This window comes from Carcharhinus amblyrhynchos, unplaced genomic scaffold, assembly GCF_965287045.1.
Source record: "Carcharhinus amblyrhynchos unplaced genomic scaffold, sCarAmb.v2.hapA scaffold_44, whole genome shotgun sequence".
NCBI lineage: Eukaryota > Metazoa > Chordata > Chondrichthyes > Carcharhiniformes > Carcharhinidae > Carcharhinus > Carcharhinus amblyrhynchos.
Genome location: NW_027649785.1, coordinates 169,260 through 191,090, shown reverse-complemented (window position 1 = coordinate 191,090; position 21,831 = coordinate 169,260). Strand labels below are relative to the sequence as shown.

General features: G+C 47.6%; 1 protein-coding gene across 2 annotated transcripts in view; it reads left to right on the top strand.

Annotated features, from left to right (window-relative positions):
- LOC145337191 (metastasis-associated protein MTA1-like) overlaps nucleotides 1-21,831 on the top strand; it is a 113,391-nt gene that overhangs the window by 90,126 nt on the left and 1,434 nt on the right. The window contains exons 13-20 of one of the 2 annotated variants that reach the window (XM_080182000.1): nucleotides 2,083-2,204; nucleotides 2,482-2,633; nucleotides 3,622-3,808; nucleotides 6,438-6,527; nucleotides 6,930-7,073; nucleotides 7,594-7,629; nucleotides 13,006-13,031; nucleotides 18,232-18,386. In XM_080182000.1, the coding sequence (XP_080038126.1) occupies nucleotides 2,083-2,204; nucleotides 2,482-2,633; nucleotides 3,622-3,808; nucleotides 6,438-6,527; nucleotides 6,930-7,073; nucleotides 7,594-7,629; nucleotides 13,006-13,031; nucleotides 18,232-18,386 (912 nt within the window). Of the gene's footprint in view, nucleotides 1-2,082; nucleotides 2,205-2,481; nucleotides 2,634-3,621; nucleotides 3,809-6,437; nucleotides 6,528-6,929; nucleotides 7,074-7,593; nucleotides 7,672-13,005; nucleotides 13,032-18,231; nucleotides 18,387-21,831 lie in introns of both variants that reach the window. The other variant, XM_080181999.1, reaches the window with a different exon arrangement.

Below are 21,831 nucleotides of genomic sequence, written 5' to 3'. Positions count from 1 at the left end.
GGAAACTGGGTGGGAGAATAATGAAAGAACAGTTATCACTCGATCTCAGTGTGAGGGTCGGCATGTGTGTGCACAGCAGACAGATTTTAATTCACTGTTTCAGGCCTAACACAACCTTAGTGAGTAACATTTTGGAGGCTCTTTGTAAATGGAGAGGGTGTTAAATAACCTATAGTTCTGTCTCATATTAGAGAAATGCCTGGTCCCTAAGCTCAGGCTTTATAAACAAAGGACAAAGAAAAGTACAGGTTCTTCGGCCCTCCAAGCCTGTGCCGATCATGATGCCCTAACTAAACTCGAAAAAATACCTGCCCTGACTCGATCCGTATCCCTCTATTCCCTCCCTATTCATGTACCATCCAGAAGCCTCTTAAATGTTGCTAATGTAGCTGCTTCCACCACCTCCTCTGGCAGTGCGTTCCAGACATCCACCACTCTTATACTCATCAGGACATTTTGCAAGAATATCAGCTGCCTGGTTGAAATTTTGCTTGGCAGTTAACTGTCAGTCACCATCAACTGGTATGATTTCGATGACAAGGCCTCTACCAGAGTCCACGTGCCAACCAATCAGCACACTCTTCTTACAAATTCTTGCTCCCAATACATCTTGCAAATTACTTTGACGAGTGCAAGACAAAAAGCTTTGACAAAAATGAAGTCTTACTTTTTCCCAGCAATATAAGTTCTGCACTATCAAATGACCAGTTGTAAAAAAAACAATTTCTAGAAGGGTCAGAGGGTGTTGACTATGGGAAGAGGTTGAAGAAGTTAGGATGGTTTTCTCAGGAAAGACAGAGGCTGAGGGGAGACCTGATAGTGGTCTACAAAATGATGAGAGGCATAGACAGGATGGATAGTCAGAGGCTCTTCCCCAGGGTGAAGGTGTCAATTACAAGGGGGCGTAGGTTCACTCTCTGTGTGAAAAACTTTCCCCCCGCATATCTCCCTTAAACTTTCCCCCTCTCACATTGAACCTACGCCCCCTTGTAATTGACACCTTCACCCTGGGGAAGAGCCTCTGACTATCCATCCTGTCTACGCCTCTCATCGTTTTGTAGACCTCTGTCAGGTCTCCCCTCAGCCTCTGTCTTTCCTGAGAAAACCATCCTAACTTCTTCAACCTCTTCCCATAGTCAACACCCTCTGACCCTTTTAAAATTTTTTTTACAACTGGTCATTTGATAGTGCAGAACTTATATTGCTGGGAAAAAGTAAGACTTCATTTTTGCCAAAGCTTTTTGTCTTGCACTCGTCAAAGTAATTTGCAGGATGTATTGGGAGCAAGAATTTGTAGGAAGAGTGTGCTGATTGGTTGGCACGTGGACTCTGGTAGAGGCCTTGCCATGGAGATCATACCAGTTGATGGTGACTGACAGTTAACTGCCAAGCAAAATTTCAACCAGGCAGCTGATATTCTTGCAAATTGTCCTGATGAGTACAAGAAGAAAAGACCTGACAAAAAACTTTTTCTTTCCAGCAATAACATTTTTAAATGTTGTAGTGTTTGGATGTCTAGCTTTAACATTTTTTCCTTTAATCTAATTTTCTTGCTCCTCCTGAAGACATGTTGCCTTCCACAGCTACAGTTCACAGAAACACAAAATCCCGACAGTGCAGTGGGAGGCCATTTGGCCCATCAAACCTGCACCCAGGCCGCATCCCCATAACCCCGCATATTTATCTTGGTAGGCCCCCTGAAGCTAAGGGACAATTTAGCATAGCCAGTCTGCCTAACCACACATGTTTAGAGTGTGGGAGGAAACCGGAGCACCCGGAGGAAACTCACACAGACACGGGGAGAACGTACAAACTCCACACAGGCAGTGACCCAAGGCCAGGTCAGCCTGTTCACAGTAATTGCCTGTGCTGTCCCTCTGGTACTCTCCCCCTCAGACTGGTATCTTTTGATCAAGTGTTGCCTATTTCCTTCCGTCTGCAACTTGAGGAGAGTTGACAGCAAGAGTGTTAAATCTGGGCTAGTAGGTTAGCAACAATGGGCCGCAGCTCCTGCAAGGCGCACTCTCGTGCTGATCAGGCACCAGGAGCTTTCAACATCCACCTCTCTCTCCTTTTCTTCAGCAACAAGCCAAACCCGAACCAGATCAATGTGAATAACGCAGTCAGCAAACCAGGGATGGTGAATGGAGCTGGCTTCCCAGGACAGAACGGAGGGGCCGGCAGGGCTTGTGAGAGCTGTTACAGTAAGTAAAATCTTGCTACCTCCTCTCTTCTCTGCCTGTCTCATTCTCTTCCCTCTCCCTCGGCCTCTCCCTCAGCCTCGTGCTCCCTCTCTCTCGCCCCCTCCCTCTCGCCCTCCCTTGTTCTCTCGATCTCTCTAATTTGCCCAGTTGTCTTTAAGCATCAGCGTAAGTGCCCACGGTCAGCGACTGGGTTACTTGCTGAAGCTGGATGTTCTGTTTTGACCACTCAGGACAAGTTGCTGAGGACTCTCTCTGATCTATTTTTCCCCCTTCTTAGCAACCCAGTCGTACCAGTGGTATTCCTGGGGCCCTCCAAACATGCAGTGCAGACTGTGCGCCGCTTGCTGGAATTACTGGAAGAAATACGGTGGCCTCAAGATGCCAACAAGGCTGGAGGGCGAGAGACCTGGGCCTAATCGTAACAGCTCGGTAAGTGTTGAGTATCAGAAGGCTTTGCTTTATTGTCACTGTGATAGCAATCTCCTTGTCGAAAAATATAAACCCAGTACTTGAAAAGAGGAGTTTACAAATGCATGCGGCAGGATTGAGAATAGATATTTCCACCCATAGTTAAGTTGTGGAATAGGTTATTCTATAAGCCAAGAGCAGGGTAAGAGATGAGCAGAGGGCGAATGGATTGAGGAAGGTGGTGGGGAAGAAGTTTGGGTGATTTATGATGAAACTCCACTTTGTGCAATTTAGCCATTTCCATTTGTTTATTCTGTTTGAAACCTGATTTTTAAATGGAGATTTGCCAGGAGTAGGTGCCAGTATGTGCAGGGGATCCTCAGAAGTGAGGGGTGCCCAAGTGCAACAGTACTACGGCGGGAGTCTTCCAGAATGAGAGGGTATTTTCAGGGGTGTGTGTTGGCATTGGGTGCTATTTCTAGGAGCTTCAAGTGGGACAATATTCTTTCATTAGATGTGGGTATTGCTGGCTGGGCCAACATTTGTTACCTATCCCTAATTGCCCTTTGAACTGAGGGCCTCACTCGGTCATTTCAAGTTAAGAGTCAACCACATTGCTGTGACCCTGGAGTCATGTGGGTCAGACTGGGTAAGGGCAGCAGATTTCCTTCCCTAAAGGAACCAGATGGGTTTTGCAGGGGATTTGTAAGAGCGTATCTCATAGAAACCCGACAGTGCAGAAGGAGGCCATTCGCCCATCGAGTCTGCACTGACTCTCCGATAGATCATTTTAACCAGGCCTTATCCCCATGTATTTACCCTGCTAATCCCCCGTGGCACTAAGGGGCAATTTAGCACGGCCAGTCCACGTAACCCGCACATCTTTGGACAGTGGGATGAGGGGGAGAACGTGTCCACTGTTTGACAGTTGAAACAATCGCTGCGTTATGTCGGTAACTCGTACTGTGTTCAATATGCTGTCTAACTGTGCCTGTTTTTAATCTTGTAGAACCCCCATGGGTATTGGGTGAAGAATGCCAACCCCAAGTTTACACTGAAGACGCGGCAGGCTTTCTGTCTTCAAACAACGAGACTAACCAAAATCGCCCGGTATTTTTGTCAGAACCTGTTCCGCCCTCGACAGGCAGCACGGCGTCCCTTTATTCCGATCAACAGTGCGGCTATCAAAGCAGAATGTGAGTTACTGTGGAGCTGGAATGGAGTACCCCTGCTCTGTAACTTGTGCCTAGCTGATTACAGTCCCTCGCCTGCTGCTGCTCCTAACTTTGCTCTTCGTTTGCAGCATCTCGGGTGCGCTCACGTTTGTTTCTGGTCCACCAGAGCCACAATTTAAAATCTTTAACCCCTGGGTGTTCAGATCCCTCCGCGCCATCTCTCTGAACGTACCCCAAGGCTGAAACAGAGAGATTCTTGAAGTTGGAACAAAGACTGCTCAGTCACAATCTGATGGCACGGTGGTTAGCAGTGCTGTCTCACAGCGCCAGGGGCCCGGGTTCAATTCCCAGCTTGGGTCACTGTCTGTGTGGAGTTTGCACATTATCCCTGTGTCTGCGTGGGTTTCCTCCCACAGTCCGAAAGACATGCTGGTTAGGGGCATTGGCCTCCCTCAGTGTACCCGAACACTGCCGGAGTGTGGCAACTAGGGAATTTTCACAGTAACTTCATTGCAGTGTTAATGTAAGCCTACTTATGACTAATAAATAAACTTAAACTAAACTTAGTAAATGGCAGAGCAGGCTACAAATACTGGATGGTAATAACTCTGTCAGTGATCCTGACACCATGCTGCCCCTTAGTGGAGAAAGCACTGCAGTAAGTAGTCTGACAACACCAGGTTAAAATCCAACCAATTTATTTGATAATAAACTCACAAGTTTTCGGGGTTTGCCCCTGCGTCAGGTGAATGGAGAGTTCTGGCCTCAGACAGAGCATATAAATCACAGACAGTTTACAGATTACTGATTAGAATGCGAGTCTTTACACCTAACCTGCTGTTCAAGTCTTAAAGATGCTGACAATGTGTGTGGAAGGAGCACTGATCACAGGTTACAGAGTTGTGTATTGTCTCCAGACAGTACAGTGAGTGAGGTTTTACAAACCCAGGCAAGTCACGGGGGTTACAGATAGTGCGACACGAACCCAAGATCCTGGTTGAGACCATCCTCGTGTGCAGAACTTGGCTATCAGTGTCTGTAACCCCCATGACTTGCCTGGGTTTGCAAAACCTCACTTACTGTGCTGTCTGGAGACAATACACATCTCTTTAACCTATGCCTAATGCTCTTTCCACTCACATTGTCTGCATCTTTAAGACTTGAACAGCAGGTTAGGTGTAAAGATTCACATTCTGATCAGTAATCTGTAAACTGTCTGTGCTGTTATATGATCTGTCTGAGGCCAGAACTCTCCATTCACCTGACGCAGGGGCAAACCCTGAAAGCTTGTGAGTGTACTATCAAATAAATCGGTTGGACTTAAACCTGGTGTTGTCAGACTTCTTATTGTGTTTACCCCAGTCCAACGCCAGCATCTCCACATCACGAAAGCACTGCACCCAGACTATCCTCTCTCCTAGTCTGTGTATGCTTATATCAACTGGGGTGAACCATGCAGTGACAGGAATATCTGAAGCAGAGTTGTGTTGCCTCTTGCAGGTCGATAAGATGCAAATTGCTGGAAAAACAAGGTGTCTTTGTGGCTTCTGTTAAAGATGTGTGTTACTTGCTACTTAGGTGTTGCAGTGTAAGGTTTGAAATACTTCCCATCTCTTTCCTGACGTGAAAGGTGATGAGAGACCTGAAGATTGATGAGGGACTCTGTGTCCCTATTTCTTACGTTCACATCTCCGAAGGCTGAACGGGCACGGTGGCACAGTGATTAGCACTGCTGCCTCACAGCGCCAGGGACCTGGATTCAATTCCCGTCTTGGGTCACTGTCTGTGTGGAGACTGCATGCTCCCCCTGTGCCTGTGTGGGTTTCCTCCGGGTGCTCCAGTTTCCTCCCACAGTTCGACAGATGTGCTGGTTAGGTGCATTGGCCGTGCTAAATTCTCCCTCAGTGCACCAGAGTATGGCAACTGGAGGATTTTCACAGTAACTTCATTGCAGTGTTAATGTAAGCCTACTTGTGACACTGGTAAATAAACTGACGCTTAAAGTTGGATAACTGGCAGGGTAATTTTTTTTTTATAGAATCCCTACAGTGCAGTTGGAGACCATTCGGCCCATCAAGTTTGTGCAAACCACAATCCCACCGAGGCCCTATCCCCATAACCCCATGCATTTACCCTGCTAGTCCCCCGGCACTAGGGGGCAATTTAGCAAGGCCAAGCCACCTAACCTGCATGTCTTTGGACTGTGGGAGGAAACCAGAGCGCCCAGAGGAAACCCACACAGACACAGGGAGAATGTGCAAGTTCCCCACAGACAGTGACCCAAGCTGGGAGTTGAACCCGGGTCCCTGGCGCTGTGAGGCAGCAGTGATAACCATCGTGCTGCCCTTTTGATGGAGAATGTTTAAAAGGCCTACTTTGTTTTGTGCCTATATTGTAACATTATTCTTTCATGCCTGGGTTTTAACATAGAATATGGGTAATTATGGAAGTAATGCGCCAAAATAACAAGTTTTATTTCAGGCTTTCCTCTGATCTGTAACAGTGCCGTTGGGGGATTTATGAGTTGCGCTGCTTCTGATGTGTTGAACGTGTTCCCCTTGGTTCCCGGTTCACAGTTTGATAGAAATGAAGTAAATCTAATGCTTGTTATCCCTTGGTTGCAGCTAATCTTGCATTCTCGTACTCACAGGCACTGCTAGACTTCCAGAAATCGGAGAGAAGGCAATTAAACTCAAACCTCTCATCAGGAAGTCACTGGAATCGATAGTAAAGTACCTGGGTAAGCAGTTGCATGTTCAGTCCAGTTTATTAGTCACTAGGCCTCGCAATGATGGTGTGTAATTTGTCGAATGCAGGCAGCATTGGGACCTGGGTTTCATACGCGGTCCATCACATCAAAGAGCTATTTTCCTAACCGCTGAATCTGATGGAGTGGGAATATTCTGTCTCCAGGCTGCAAAGTGCATTTGAGTATTGTCATCCTAATTTTTCCCATCCAAATCTTCTGTAATTAATCAAAGTCTGAGGTGTGATTGTTCCCTGTTTGAATTTCAGTTTTCCAGTGTGTGTTGCGGGGAGGGCCTGTATTGTCAGTAATCTGTGAGAATGTGCTGGGATTGTCTCCGTGACTGCACTGTGAGACGTGTGTGTGAGATGTGTTCTTGTCTCTTTTACCCGGCAGAACTCCACCCATCCGTGAAGCCTGTTTCCAGTCTGGCTGTACATTCCGGCAGCATGACCCCCGCCAGGGTGCCCCCTGTCCTGAACCACGGCTCGCCAACTATCCTGGGCAAACGCGGATACGAGCAGCATAACGGCATTGATGGTCAGTACGCTTGCGGGGAATAGGCAGGTAGCTGGCCTGCTCGGTCACCCACGGCTCTAGTCCAGATCTAACTCCAGACCGTTTGCGGGCAGTGTGTGTGCTGTCAGGGCCAAGCTGAGCGGCGCCTCGGGTCAGGCAGGAAGTCAGAGCCGCTTACAATCATTTTGTTCTTAACTGACTCCAGACCAAACATTTGGGTGCCCTGACAGGTTCCTGCTCGGGGCTGTGGGAACTGGAGTGCTGGGACCCTGATCCCTGGATCGGAGTGCAAGCCTCCACCTCACGGTGACACATTGTCACTGTCCCGACAGTTCTCCCGTGCACGTTGCTTAGTTTGATGACTCCCGAAACAGCTCAAACCGTGCAGAGGGCTCGGGCAAGACTGAGAAACTCCCGACTTACTAATACGGACCAGGTGATTCATCTTTGCCGAGTGCAGGGTGAGAGCGTTAAGTCAGATTAATTGTATGTGACGTTCTTTATTGCTCCTCATCACTGTCTTGTTGGTCTTGTTTACCAGGCACTATGAAGAAACGTCTGTTGATGCCGTTTAGGGGTAAGACAATCGCGCAGTCGTGCTCACGGCTACACTCTCACCGTGAGTGCTTTGTGTTGATGCTCCCCTTGCAAACCCACCCCCCTGCTTTGATAACCTCCAAAACAGCCTCCTGCTCCCAGCATGCAATCACACATCAGTCTGAGAACTGCCAGAAGCAGCAGTGAGGCTTCTGGCTGGATCTCCGGAAAGGCTTATTGAACTCCTCGGGTATTACAGCTGATTTGTGTAGCGAGAGGGGTCCTCAGTAAAGCTGCCTGGGGACAACCTGCCCTACAATCGGGAGCAAGCCATTTCAATTGCTCACAATGCCTGCTGCTCCCTGTTCAAATAGATCTGGACCTCCCTAACTAAATTCTAGGGACTGCTGCTGTGCTGGAGGTGGAATGTGTCTGACCCTGGCTTTCAGCAATAAATAAACACCATCCCTAACCAACACCCTTTCCAGCAGGATTTTACTGTATTCAATCTCTGGAATAAGTACTCGCTCTTCAAGAGCTGGGTGGGGGTAGGAGAGGAGGATCTCAGTTGGACAGGTGCCTGTCCTTCTGCCAGGATATAGACAGAATTTCTGCAGTTAAGTGAGAAGCAGCATGTGAACACTTGAACAACTAGGAAATGTTGACCAAGTCCCAGTGCTGCCTTGTTTCAGTGCAGTGGACATTGGCACTCCGGCATCCGTTAGGCAGAATGGTTTCATAGAAATCACAGAAACCCTCCAGTACAGAAAGAGGCTATTTGGCCCATCGAGTCTGCACTGACCACAATCCCACCCAGGCCCTACCCCCATATCCCTATGAATTTACCCACTAATCCCTCTAACCTACACACCTCAGGACAATAAGGGAAATTTTTTAGCATAGCCAATCAACATAACCCGCACATCTTTGGACTGTGGGAGGAAACCGGAGCACCCGGAGGAAACCCACACAGACATGAGGAGAATGTGCAAACTCCACACAGACAGTGACCCGAGCCGAGAATCGAACCCGAGTCCCTGTTCCGGTTTGTCGTAGAGTTGGTGACCCCCCCCACCCTGTGCAGGGCCTGCTATCCTTCCTCCACCCCCACCCCCTGCGTTGTAGATGAGGGACCCTGCTGGGAATCGCTGGGCCGCATTGAAGCTTTTACTTGCCCCCTGGCTGGTGGTGACAGTGGGATTCTGAGCACTGCAAACCAGAAGGTGGGTAGCTCAATTTCAGCATCAGCAGAGAGGGGGCATGCTGCCTTACAGTGCCAGGGACCCAGGTTCGATTCCCAGTTTGGGTCACTGTCTGTGTGGTGCCTGCACATTGTCCCCGTGTCTGCGTGGGTTTCCCCCCGGTGCTCCAGTTTCCTCCCACATGTGAGGGTTAGTTGGATTGGCCGTGCTCCATTGACCCTTACTGCCAGGGGGGGCTAGCTAGAGTAAATACATTGGGTTATGGGGATAGACGCTGGTTGGGATTGTGGCTGGTGCAGACTCGATGGGCCAAATGGCCTCCTCCTGCCCTGTAGGGATTCTGTGAAATTCTCCTGGCTGCCTGAATGGTTCTGTGGGTGTTTTGGAGGGTTATCGGGTTGCCGGCTTGTGCCCTGCCTGTTTTCACAGCTTTGTGTTCCCTTTCCTGTACATTTGAAGCTGTGGGGCAGTGGCACAGTTCAGCGGCACCAAATCCTCAGGATTTATGCAGCTGCTTTGAGCTCTCTTGCTGTTTGTTATTGTGTGTGTAATGTATACCATGCAGTGAGTAGGCTTGTCAAATCTCGCAGTGCGGACCAGCCCCCTTTTCACTAACCGACTGGGCAGTGCCCACTTGAACAACGTTTAGGTGCGGAATCACAGAGCCATGAGTTGGTCGCTGTGTTGTATGTATTATGTGCGTGTTCTCACTTAAGTAGTGTCACCTTGTGTCTGTTAGCTAGTCATTATCCTGTGAATCTGAATGAAATGTGCCGTGTTCTGATTTAAGGGCAGCCTGCACAATTTTGCAGTGGCCCAACATCCAGCAATCCATCTGCCTCTTCAACACTTCTGCCACTTTTGTCTCCTGCGGGACTTCCTGCGAGCGTTGAGGGTCAGCGTCAAGCAGCCCAGTTATAGTTCCAGTAAACCTCCCACTGTCTGCTTCAGCCTCCTCAGAAAATTACCCTTTGCTCCACCTTTCCTCCATTTCCCCCACCTATCTCTCTCTCTCTCTCTCTCTGTCTGTTCCGGGGTGAAGCTGCCAGTAGGGGAGTTGCTGCTTTCGCCCACGATCGCTGTCCCCAGCTCATCTCACATGGGATCTTTCCAGCTGAGGAGGCCTCATTCTGTTTGTCTAGGCTGGACAGGCGGACAGGTCTCGGGTACTCTGCCGTTGCCCAACCTAACTCTTTTCCCCACATCTGACACGCTGAAATATTTGCCAGCCAGCATAAGGAAGCTTGTCACAGAGCGAGCTGTTTGGTGAGGTTTTTTTTTATATATGAATCAATGACTATATTTGGAGAGGCTTCAGTGAGCTTTGCAGTGTCTGTTGTTGCTGCAGTATGCCTACTCTAGGGGGGAGTCAGCGTATTGCAACTGTCCCACTACCACCCCTAAACCTCCCCTGAAGAGTTGGGATCCAGGGTGGGAGGGTTCTTCCGTGAGAGTGTGTGGGAGCGACTCGAGGGGTAAAGATAAGCAGAGAAGATGGATGACGTGCCTAAGCGAGCTGGATCTGCTTTGCATTTCAGCACTTTGTCCCCGCATTGGGCAGTATCCCCTTGTTGCGGCTGCTCCCAGAGGGATGTGTGTTGAAGTTGTGCAACATTCCAGTGCTCGTGTTGTGAGTTTGGAGGGCCAGGGAGGAACAGGAGTTTGCAGCTTCAATGCCAGCTGGTGACAAGTGTGGTAAATGCTTTCAGGAGTACCGTTGTGCCTGGGGTAGAGGGATTACAGAATGGTGGGAATGTCAGAGACTGGGTGCCACAGGTTAGCACTGCTGCCTCGCAACGCCCGGGATCTGGGTTCGAGTCCAGTCACTGTCCGAGGGGAGTTCACATATTGACCCAATTTCCTCCCACAGATGTGCAGGTTAGGTGGATTGTTGTGCCAGGAGGATTAGCTAGGGTAAATACGTGGGGATAGGGTCGAGGTGGGATTGTTGTCAGTGCAGGCTCGATGGGCCAAACAGCCTCCTTCTGCGCTGCGGGAATTCTATGATTCAAACCTCAGATGCAGGATCCCTGCTGCAGCCTGAGACTCCTGAATTTTGGTTCAAGACTTTGATTAAAGGTTTTGTTGAAAGAAAATGGCCTTGAATCAAGGGGAAATGGAAGGGGCAACTTGCTGAAGAGGCTGAAGTGAGCTGTGAGTGCAGGCAGCAGGCTGTGGGTGAAGGAATGTGCTGAATGAGGCCAGGCTGCAGTTGTGTGAGCGAGGAAGAGGAGCTAGGAAGTGAATTCCAATTGAAACAGGAATCAATCAGTCTCTCCCTCCATCTTTACCCTCAGTTTCTCCATTCCAAAGGAGCTGATTTCCGGGGAGACTGGAGGTCTCGGTCTCACGTTAACCAATCTGAACAACTCACTTCCTGTCACTTCCCAGACCAATGATTTTTAAACCACAGATTGGTTCTGTTACTGTCACTGAGTGCGTAGGCTCCTTGCTTTTTTTTGTTCATTTGTGGGACATGGGCACCGCTGGCTGGGTCAACATTTATTACCCATCCCTAGTTGCCCTTGGACAGTCAACCACATTGCTGTGGCTCTAGAGTCACATGTAGGTCAGATCAGGTAAGGATGGCAGATTTCCCTCCCTAAAGGACGTTAGTGAACCAAATGGCTTTTTCTGACAATGGTTTCATGGTCATCAGTAGATTCTTAATTCCCGATTTTTTTTTTTATTGAATTCAAATTCCACATCTGCTGTGGTGGGATTCGAACCCAGGGCCCCAGAACATCAGCTGAGTTTCTGGATTAATGGTTTAGTGATAATACCACTAGGCCATCGCCTGCTGATTTTGCATTCAGGTTTGGCACTGACCTGAAGGTAATAGCAGCCCCAGCCCCAGCCCGTGTGTTGCTCTGCATCCTTCCTAACTGCTTGTGAAGGTTGGATGATGGAAGCCTCAGTATCCCAAAATGGAGTCACCATCTACAGACTTCCTGTCTGTTCATTATCGGGTGTATCATGGAGCACTGGCGTAGTTTTATCCATCCTTCTCCCAAGCTGCAGCTCCGTGGGTACCAGTTGCTGCCCATTGCTTCACCCGAGGGCTGAGAAGTGGCCAAGACTCATACTATCCTCATCTGCAATCTGTGTGTGACGGCAAGGTGAGCAGGAAGTAATAGATACCTCCTGTGTATCTCCTGGGCACCAAGCATCAACAGACCAAGTGACTCAGTCCAAAGTGAATGTACCTGTGCTCAATTTTGCTTTCTATTTAAGCATCATTCCTTCCTTTTTCCAAGGAACCTACTTGGTGACTTGGCTCAGAAAGAGACTGGGTAGACTGCCTTGAACCCCTGTGCATTGTTTTCATGGAAAGAAGTCTCACAACACCATGTTAAAGTCCAACAGGTTTATTTGGTAGCAAAAGCCACAAGCTTTCGGAGTGCCGCTCCTTCATCAGGTGAGTGGGAGTTCTGTTCACAAACAGGGCATATAAAGACACAAACTCAATGTACAGAATAATGGCTGGAATGCGAGTCTTTACAGGTAATCAAGTCTTAAAGGTACAGACAATGTGAGTGGAGAGAGCTTTAAGCACAGGTTAAAGAGATGTGTATTGGACAGGACAGTTAGCTACCAAATACTGTATATGCCCCATTTGTGATTAGAACTCCCAGTCACCTGATGAAGGGGCAGCGCTTCAAAAGCCAATGGCTTGTGCTACCAAATAAATCAGTTTTAACCTGGTGTTGTGAGATTTCTTACTGTGTTTACCCCAGTCCAACACCAGCATCTCCATGTCATTGTTTTCATGGACAGTGTATATGGTGAGCTCTTTGGCGAGTGGAGGGGTGGGGGTGCGGGGGGTTGGGGGGAGGTAGTTGCATGGTCTGTGGAGGCTGAACTCATTGGCAAGATGAGGAGGATTGGTTGAAGTAAACAACCGATGAACGTTGCCAGTGCATTGATCATTAGCACTGAGCCCCTGGACATTTAAACACCCCCTGCCCCCATGCTGAGAAAAGCCACTGTGAGCCTGGGTGCAGAATCTTTTCAGATGAGGACATTTCAGTCAGAGAAAGAAGCAGAAATTATGCCCACCAGACCAGGTTGCCTGGAGCCTGTGTGAATAGATACTCACTGCAAAGTGTATGTGTCCATAATCTGTTCCCCCCTGCATTAGGGATGAGGGTAGGTTTGTTGGTGCGTAATCATCAAACATGTTACTGACTCTTTTTTCCTTGCTTTACATTTAGCTAATCATGGACAAGTTAGACAAATGGTAAGTGTCTATTACACACGATGCTGTTGTGTTTCTTTTTCATGTGTATGACGGATTCCATTTTGAGCACCAGTATCCCCATCAAACACTCCCAGGACAGGGACAGCACGGGGTTAGATACAGAGTAAAACTCCCTCTACACTGTTCCCCCCATCAAACACTCCCAGGACAGGTACAGCACAGGGTTAGATACAGAGTAAAGCTCCCTCTACACTGTCCCCCCATCAAACACTCCCAGGACAGGTACAGCACAGGGTTAGATACAGAGTAAAGCTCCCTCTACACTGTCCCCATCAAACACTCCCAGGACAGGTACAGCACGGGGTTAGATACAGAGTAAAGCTCCCTCTACACTGTTCCCCCCATCAAACACTCCCAGGACAGGTACAGCACAGGGTTAGATACAGAGTAAAGCTCCCTCTACACTGTCCCCATCAAACACTCCCAGGACAGGTACAGCGCGGGGTTAGATACAGAGTAAAGCTCCCTCTACACTGTCCCCCCATCAAACACTCCCAGGACAGGTACAGCACAGGGTTAGATACAGAGTAAAGCTCCCTCTACACTGTCCCCCCCATCAGACACTCCCAGGACAGGTACAGCACGGGGTTAGATACAGAGTAAAGCTCCCTCTACACTGTCCCCCCATCAAACATTCCCAGGACAGGTACAGCACGGGGTTAGATACAGAGTAAAGCTCCCTCTACACTGTTCCCCATCAAACATTCCCAGGACAGGTGTAGCACGGGGTTAGATACAGAGTAAAATATCCCTTCTGTGCTCAATGTGTATTGGAGTCCCAAACCCAGTAAAGTGCCTCAACTGCCCCAATCTACCAGTGATACTAATTTCCATTGTATTATTTAAATAATTTAAACAACACCATTATTTCAGATCATTATCAGATTATTGCCCATCTCTAATATTATGAGAAAATTAAGATCATCAATATCAGTAGACAGAAAGGTCTGGAGAAACTCCAGGAACTAAAATTGGTAAAGTCCCAAGGCCTAACACGCTAGGTTCTAACCTAGGTAACTGTGGAGATTATGGTTTCACTAGTCATGATTTTCCAAAATTTTCTTTATTCTGGAAATTTGATTTGATTTATTATTGTCTCATGTACTGGGATAAGTGAAAATTATTGTTTCTTGCACACTATACAAACAAAACATACCGTTCATAGATTACATAGGGGAGAAGGAAAGGAGAGGGTACAGAATGTAATGTTACTGTCATAGCTAGGGTTTGGAGTAAGATTAACTGAATATGAGGTAGATCCATTCAAATGTCTGATTGTAGCAGGGAAGAAGCTGTTCTTGAGTCAGTTGGTACATGTTTTCAGACTTTTGTATCATTTTCCCAATGGAAAAAGGTGGAAGAGAGAATGCCCGGGTTGTGTGAGGTCCTTGATTGTGCTGGCTGCTTTCCCGAGGAACTGTAATCAGCGGATGGGGAGGCTGGTTTGCATCTTGGATTGGGCTTTGTTCACATCCCTTAGTAGTTCCTTGTGGTCTTGGGCAGAGCAGGAGTCATACCAAGCTGTGATACATCCAGAAAGGATGCTTTCTGTGGGGCATCTGTCGCAGGCAAGTTGAATTTCCCTAGCCTCCTGAGAAAGTAGAGGCATTGGTGGGCTTTCTTAACAACAGTGTCAGTGTGGAGGGACTAGGATAGATTGTTGGTGACCTTAGCACCTAGACACTTAAAGGAATGGCCCCAGCAGATTGAAAATTAACAAACGTAACATCACTATTCAAAAAAAGAGGGAGAGGAAATAGCCTACCATCAGGAGAAGTGCTGGAATCTCTTGGGTTGTCTTAACAGTACACTTACAAATTGTGGTATGATTAGAAGATGTCAACCTGATTTTAAAGAAAGGGAAATCCTGTTTGACAAATTTATCAGTTTCTTTTTGAGGATGAAACAATAGATAAAGGTGAGTCAGTAGGTGTAGTCTATCTGGATTTCCAAAAAGCGTTCAATAAGGTGCCACACAAAATGCCAATTGCAAGATAAAGGTAATAAATTGACACAGGTAGTGGATTGGTTAATAGAAAAGCAAAGAGTGGGGATTTTCAATTGGCAGGTTGACCCAAGAACTCAGCCATTTATAATTGACAATCACATAAGACAAAGAGACGGAATGATGTCCGTTTGCTGATGATACAAAGCTTGGTTGGAATACAAGCTGTCAGGAGAGGCTGCGTAAGGATAGATGTAGGCTGCATATGGATAGATGTAGACTGTGTAAGGATAGATGTAGGCTGCGTGTAGCTATAGGTTAAGCGAGAGGATAACCAGGCGGCAGATGGAGTGTGATGTTGGCAAGTGTGAGGTTATTCACTTTGGTTATAAGAGTAGAACAGCAGAATATTTTCTTTAAAAATGCGAAACTGGTAAAATGTTGATTGTTTCTTGGCCTTTTGTCTAAGATCAAACATTGGACCGAGCCCAAGATGGGGTGCAGTGCCTTATCTTGTCAGCTTGGATCTTGTTTTTCTCTCCTGTGGTGACGTTGAATGGGGCAGCACAGCGGTTAGCACTGCTGTCTCACAGCACCAGGGACCCGGGTTCAATTCCAAGCTTGGGTCACTGTCTGTGCGGAGTCTGCACATTCTCCCTGTGTCTGCGTGGGTTTCCTCCGGGTGCTCTGGTTCCCTCCCACAGTCTGAAAGATGTGCGGGTTAGGGTGCATTGGCCGTGCTAAATTCTCCCTCAGTGTACCCAAACAGGTGCCAGAACAGGGGATTTTCACAGTAACTTCATTGCAGTGTTAATGTAAGCCTATTTGTGACACTAACGAATAAACTTTAAACTGAATAGGATTTTGAAATTGGATTTAGGAGCAAGCAGGTGATGGATTTGGGTTTGCCCAGTCTGTTCTGAGCACTGGCTTTGTCACTTTAAGAATGGAATAAAACAAAATTGACATCCAGGGACTGGGTGTACTCCCAAAGGAATCACAGAATATTAAAATGCAGGTACGGTAAGGAAAGCATATGTTGGCCTTTATTGCAAAGGGAATTGTAGTATAAGAATAATTGCAGTTGTACAGTACAGAGGTGAGACCACATCTGGAATACTGTTTTGCTCCCACATTGGAGGCAATACAGTTAAAGTGCAGGAGATTGATCCCTGGGAGGAGGGGGTTGTCCTGTGCTGAATCGGGTCTATATTCGCTTCAGATTAGAAGCGTAAGAGGTGATCTCATTGAATCACTCAAAAATCTGAAGAGATTTGACAGCTCCGGGGGGTCTAGAACCAAGGGTCCAATCACTTAGAGCTGAGGAGAAATTCCTTCACTCAGAGGGCTGTGAATCTTTGAAATTCTCGGCACCAAGGGGAGTTGTGGATATGCTGAGGCTGGGATGGACACATTCTGGTGTTCGAGGGATGCAGAGGATGGACGGAAAAGTGCTAGAAGCTGAAGATCGGCCATGATCATGTTGATTGGCGGAGCAGGCTGAGTGGGCCACGTAGTTTACTCCAATTTTTTTATGTTCTTGGTTGCCAAGTACAGATCAGGTTCCCAGGGGTTTGCACTCGTGTTCTGCGTGTTTGCGTTCCCGCCCCAGCTGTTTGATCCCCTGTCCCAGAGGTTTGCACCTGCGACCCAGGGGACTTTAATACTCAGTAGTTCCTGGGGAAATATGAGTTGTGCATGGAATGAGAATCCGGACAAATGCCAGGTGCTGCATTTTGATAGCTCCCATTCAGGTGGGAGCTACAAAATAAATGGCAAATCCATCAGGTGGAGATGGTGACGTTGGACTGGGGTAAGCACATTAAGAAGTCTCACAACACCAGGTTAAAGTCCAACAGGTTTATTACCAAATAAACCTGTTGGACTTTAACCTGGTGTTACAAAGAACAAAGAAAGTTACAGCGCAGGAACAGGCCCTTCAGCCCTCAAGCCTGCACCGACCATGTTTCCTGACTAAACTAAAACCCCCTTCCCGCCAGGGACCATATCCCTCTATTCCCATCCTATTCATATACTTGTCAACTCGCCCCTTAAAAGTCACTACCATATCCGCTTCCACTACCTTCTCCGGCAACCCACTACTCTCTGTGTGAAAAAAAAAGCTTGCCTCGTACATCTTTAAACCTTGCTCCTCACCCCTTAAACCTGTGCCCCCTAGTAATTGACTCTTCCACCCTGGGAAAAAGCTCCTGACTTGTGAGACTCCTTAGTGTGCAAATCCATTAGGAGCACAGACACACAGAGAGATCTGGGAGTACAGCTCCTTAAAGGTGGCAGAATGGGTGGGAAAGGTGGTGAAGAAAACAATTGGCATGCTTGCCTTCATCAGCCAGTGTATCGGGTGTAAAAGTTGGTAAATTATGTTACAGCTGAATAAAACGCTGGTGAGACCACATTTGGAATAGTGTGTCCAATTCTGGTCACCACACTACCAGAAAGACGTGGAGGCTTTGGAGAGAGTACAGAAAAGGTTCACCAGGATGTTGCCTGGTACGGAGGGTATTAGCTATGAGGAGAGATTGAATAAACTAGGATTGTTCTCCCTGGGAAGACAGAGGCTGAGGGGCAGCCTGATAGAAGTTTATAAAATTAAGAGGGGTATGGATAGGACGAACTTTTGGAAGCTTTTTCTCCAGGGCAGAAATGACAGTTACAAGGGGGCACAAGTTGAAGGTGAGGGGGGGTTAGCTTCAGTGGCGATGTGCAGGGGAAGTTTTTTACTGGAGGGTGGTGAGGGCCTGGAATGCACTGCTTAAGGTGGTTGAGGCAGATACATTAGTGACATTTAAGACACAGAGGCACGTGAATAGGCAGGGTATAGAGGGATACATGCCTAGGTAGGACAGTGTGATCAGTGCAGGCTTGGTGGCCCGAAGGCCTTGTTCCTGTGCTGTGCTGTCCTGTTTTTTGTGTGGGCTTCAGGGCCACGCCACAGAGCTGGGTACAGAATAGAAACAGATGTTCCAGTCTCACTGGCGCCGGCCAGAAGCTGTCTCACCCATTGCTACAGGAGGTTTCCACGCTCCATCCACTGCAACGTGGGGAGGTTTCAGTTTGTGTGCTGGTGTATAAGCTCCAAACACTCTTCAAATCGTGGTACTTACCCAGTGCTGCTGGGAAATCATTGGGTGTTTTTGCTTCATCTTGTCTCCCCTTCCCTGTACCGTCCATCCTCTGCGCTGCTGAGCATTAATTGTTTGTGTCCTGTTACAGACTGCCATTAACCGGGGTTACATGATCAATGGGAAACCATACTCGAGAAACACCAAAGTGCTGAAGCCTGGCTCCCTGCCACCAATGAAGGGCAGGAGGATGAACTGGATCGACGCACCTGATGATGTCCTTTTCATAGCAACAGACGAAACTCGGTAATTAGCATTTTTACTCTATTCTGCCGACTGCCAGACAGGATGTGGAGATGCCGGCGTTGGACTGGGGTTAACACTGTAAGAAGCCTGACAACACCAGGTTTAAGTCCAACCAATTTATTTGATAGTAAATCCACAAGCTTTCGAGGTTAAGCTCTTCTTCAGGTGAATGGAGAGTTCTGGCCTCAGACAGAGCATATAAAGCACAGACAGTTTACAGATTACTGATTAGAATGCGAATCTTTACACCTAACCTGCTGTTCAAGTCCTAAAGTGGCCAACAATGTGAGTGGAAGGAGCACTGATCACAGGTTAAAGAGATGTGTATTGTCTCCAGACAGCACAGTGAGTGAGGTTTTGCAAACCCAGGCAAGTCACGGGGGTTACAGATAGTGCAACGTGAACCCAAGATCCCTGTTGAGACCGTCCTCATGTGTGCGGAACTTGGCTATCAGTCTCTGCTCAGCGACTCTGAGCAACAATGCAGAGTCGCTGAGCAGAGACTGATAGCCAAGTTCCGTACACATGAGGACGGTCTCAACAGGGATCTTGGGTTTTTATAAATTTTTATAAAAATTTTTATAAAAAGGGTTCATGTTGCACTATCTGTAACCCCCGTGATTTGCCTGGGTTTGCAAAACCTCACTTACTGTACTGTCTGGAGACAATACACATCTCTTTAACCTGTGATCAGTGCTCCTTCCACTCACATTGTCGGCCACTTTAAGACTTGAACAGCAGGTTAGGTGTAAAGATTCGCATTCTAATCAGTAATCTGTAAACTGTGCTGTTATATGCTCTGTCTGAGGCCAGAACTCTCCATTCACCTGACGAAGAGGTTAACCTCGAAAGCTTGTGAGTTTACTATCAAATAAATCGGTTGGACTTAAACCTGGTGTTGTCAGACTTCTGACAGCCAGACACGCAGCTTCCCAGCTAACAGCCGGCCTGCCCAGCTTGGTGAAGCTCGCCGATTTGTATGACCTGCCTAATTGTCTCAAGACTTTTCATTAGATTTGATTTATTATTGTCCCATGTATTAACATACAGTGAAAAGTATTGTTTCTTGCACGCAGTACAGACAAAGCATACCGTTCACAGAGAAGGAAAGGAGAGAGTGCAGAATGTAGTGTTACAGTCATAGCTAGGGTGTAGAGAACGATCAACTTACTGCAAGATAGGTCCATTCAAAAGTCTGATGGCAGCAGGGAAGAAGCTGTTTTTGAGTCGGTTAGTATGTGAGCTCAGACTTTTGTGGCTTTTTCCCGTAAGATATTGGGACAGAATTAGGCCACTCGGCCCATCGAGTCTGCTCTGCCACTCAATCATGGCTGATACTTTTCCTCATTCTCCTGCCTTTACCCCCTGATCCCCTTATTAATCAAGAACCTATCTATCTCTGTCGTAAAGACACTCAATGACCCGGCCTCCACAGCCCTCTGTGGCAATGAGTTTCACAGATTCACCACTCTCTGGCTGAAGGAATTCCTCCTCTGATGGAAGAAGGTGGAAGAGAGTTTGTCCGGGGTGCGTGGGGTCCTTGGCTGTTTTACAGAGACTGTGGGAAATGCAGATGGAGTCAATGGATGAGAGGCTGGTTTGAGTGATGGACTGGGCTTTGTTCACAACCCTTTGTAGTTCCTTACAGTCTGGGTCAGAACAGGAACCATTACCAGAAAGGATGCTTTCTCTGGTGTGAATCACAGTTTCACCTCTTGCTGTTCACTTTTTAAAATTCTTTCATGGATGTGGGCACCGCCCTGCCAGATCTCGGTCCTCACCACTGTCACTCAGGCTTTGGTGGTAAATATGTTTCTATTAAATCAATGTAATTTAACACAAATGATGTTCATGCTGAAATAATGGTGTGAAAATCATAAGCAGGCTTAAAAAAGGTGGACTACCCAAACTTCCATCTCCAACCACATGTACCATTAGGCAGCACAGTGGTCAGCACTGCTGCCTCACAGTGGCAGGGACCTGGGTTCAATTCCAGCCTCGGGTGCCTGTCTGACACGTTCTCCCTGTGTCAGTATGGGTTTCCTCTGGGTGCTCAGGTTTCCTGCCACAGTCCAAAGATGTGCAGGTTAGGTGGATTGGCCATGCTAAATTGTCCCCTAGTGTCCAAAGATGTGCAGGTTAGATGGGTTAGCCATGGTAAATGTGTGGGGTTACAGGGATAAGACCTGGGTCAGACGCTCTGTTGGATAGTCGATGCAGACACAATGTGTTGAATGGCCGCTTTCTGCACTATAGGGATTCTAATCCTGTATTGTACAAACTCTGGTTCAGGCACAGTATGTATGGCTTTGACCATCCTGTTGTAGGGAGGACTTAAAAACCATAGTGCGTATACAGTGCCGATTCTGCAGAATGGCACGAGTGGGAAACGGCAGCTGTGAGGAGCACTAAGACCACTCTGTCTGGAGCAAAGAAGGTTTAGAGAAGATGTCATGAGGGGAGGGTGTTTTGTCAGTGATAATGCTGCGTTTTTAGATGAAGGAGTAAGAGTGTGATTGTGGCAGAGACCATTCTGTGTTTTAAGGGAGGGTGGATAACTGTTTGAAGTTGAGATGAATACGGGATATGGGAAAAGCACAGAGCAAGATATGGCTTGAAGCATTGCGCGCTGGGCCAGAGTGTCTGGCACTGCAGAGGGAAAAGATTTGCAGCTAAAGCAGGGAGGGCAGTAAAAGCAGTTTGCCTACACAGTCTTAACATGGAGAATTTATTCCGTCCCACATTGTCTCCAGGATCCTTGTGGACAAGGCTGTACTGCTATGTAATGTTGCTCAGATCACTTATCATTATTCTTCACAAAGAATAAGCCTGTATTGGCAATGGAAAAGCGGTCCACTGTAACATGACCGCCATAAAGAACAGACTGGAGAAACTCAAACAGCAAGACAGGTTTTCAAGGGCAAATACAAAATATTAAGTGCCATTGGTATCATAGAATCCCTACAGTGCAGAAGAGGCCATTCAGCCCATCAAGTCTGCACCGACTCTCAGACAAGTAACTTAGCCAGGCCCTCTCCCCCAACACTATCCCCCTAACCCCACACATTTACCATGCCTAATCCCCTAATCTTAAACATCTTTGGACACTAAGGGGCAATTTAGCATGGACAATACACCTAACCTGCACATCTTTGGACACTAAGGGGCAATTTACCATGGCAAATCCTCCTAACCCGCACATCTCAGGAGCACCCGGAGGAAACTCACGCAGACACGTGGAGGACGTGCAAACTGCACACAGACAGTGACCCAAGCCAGGAATTGAACCCAGGTCCCTGGGGCTGTGAGGCAGCAGTGCTAACCACTGTGCCCCTGTGCTACCCCAGAAATGGTCATGTTTAAAACCTTGGACTTTCGATCCTTGTTAGGGAGGATGCTGTTGTGTGGGCTGCCCACCAAGACAGAGAGAGACAGAGTGGCAAAT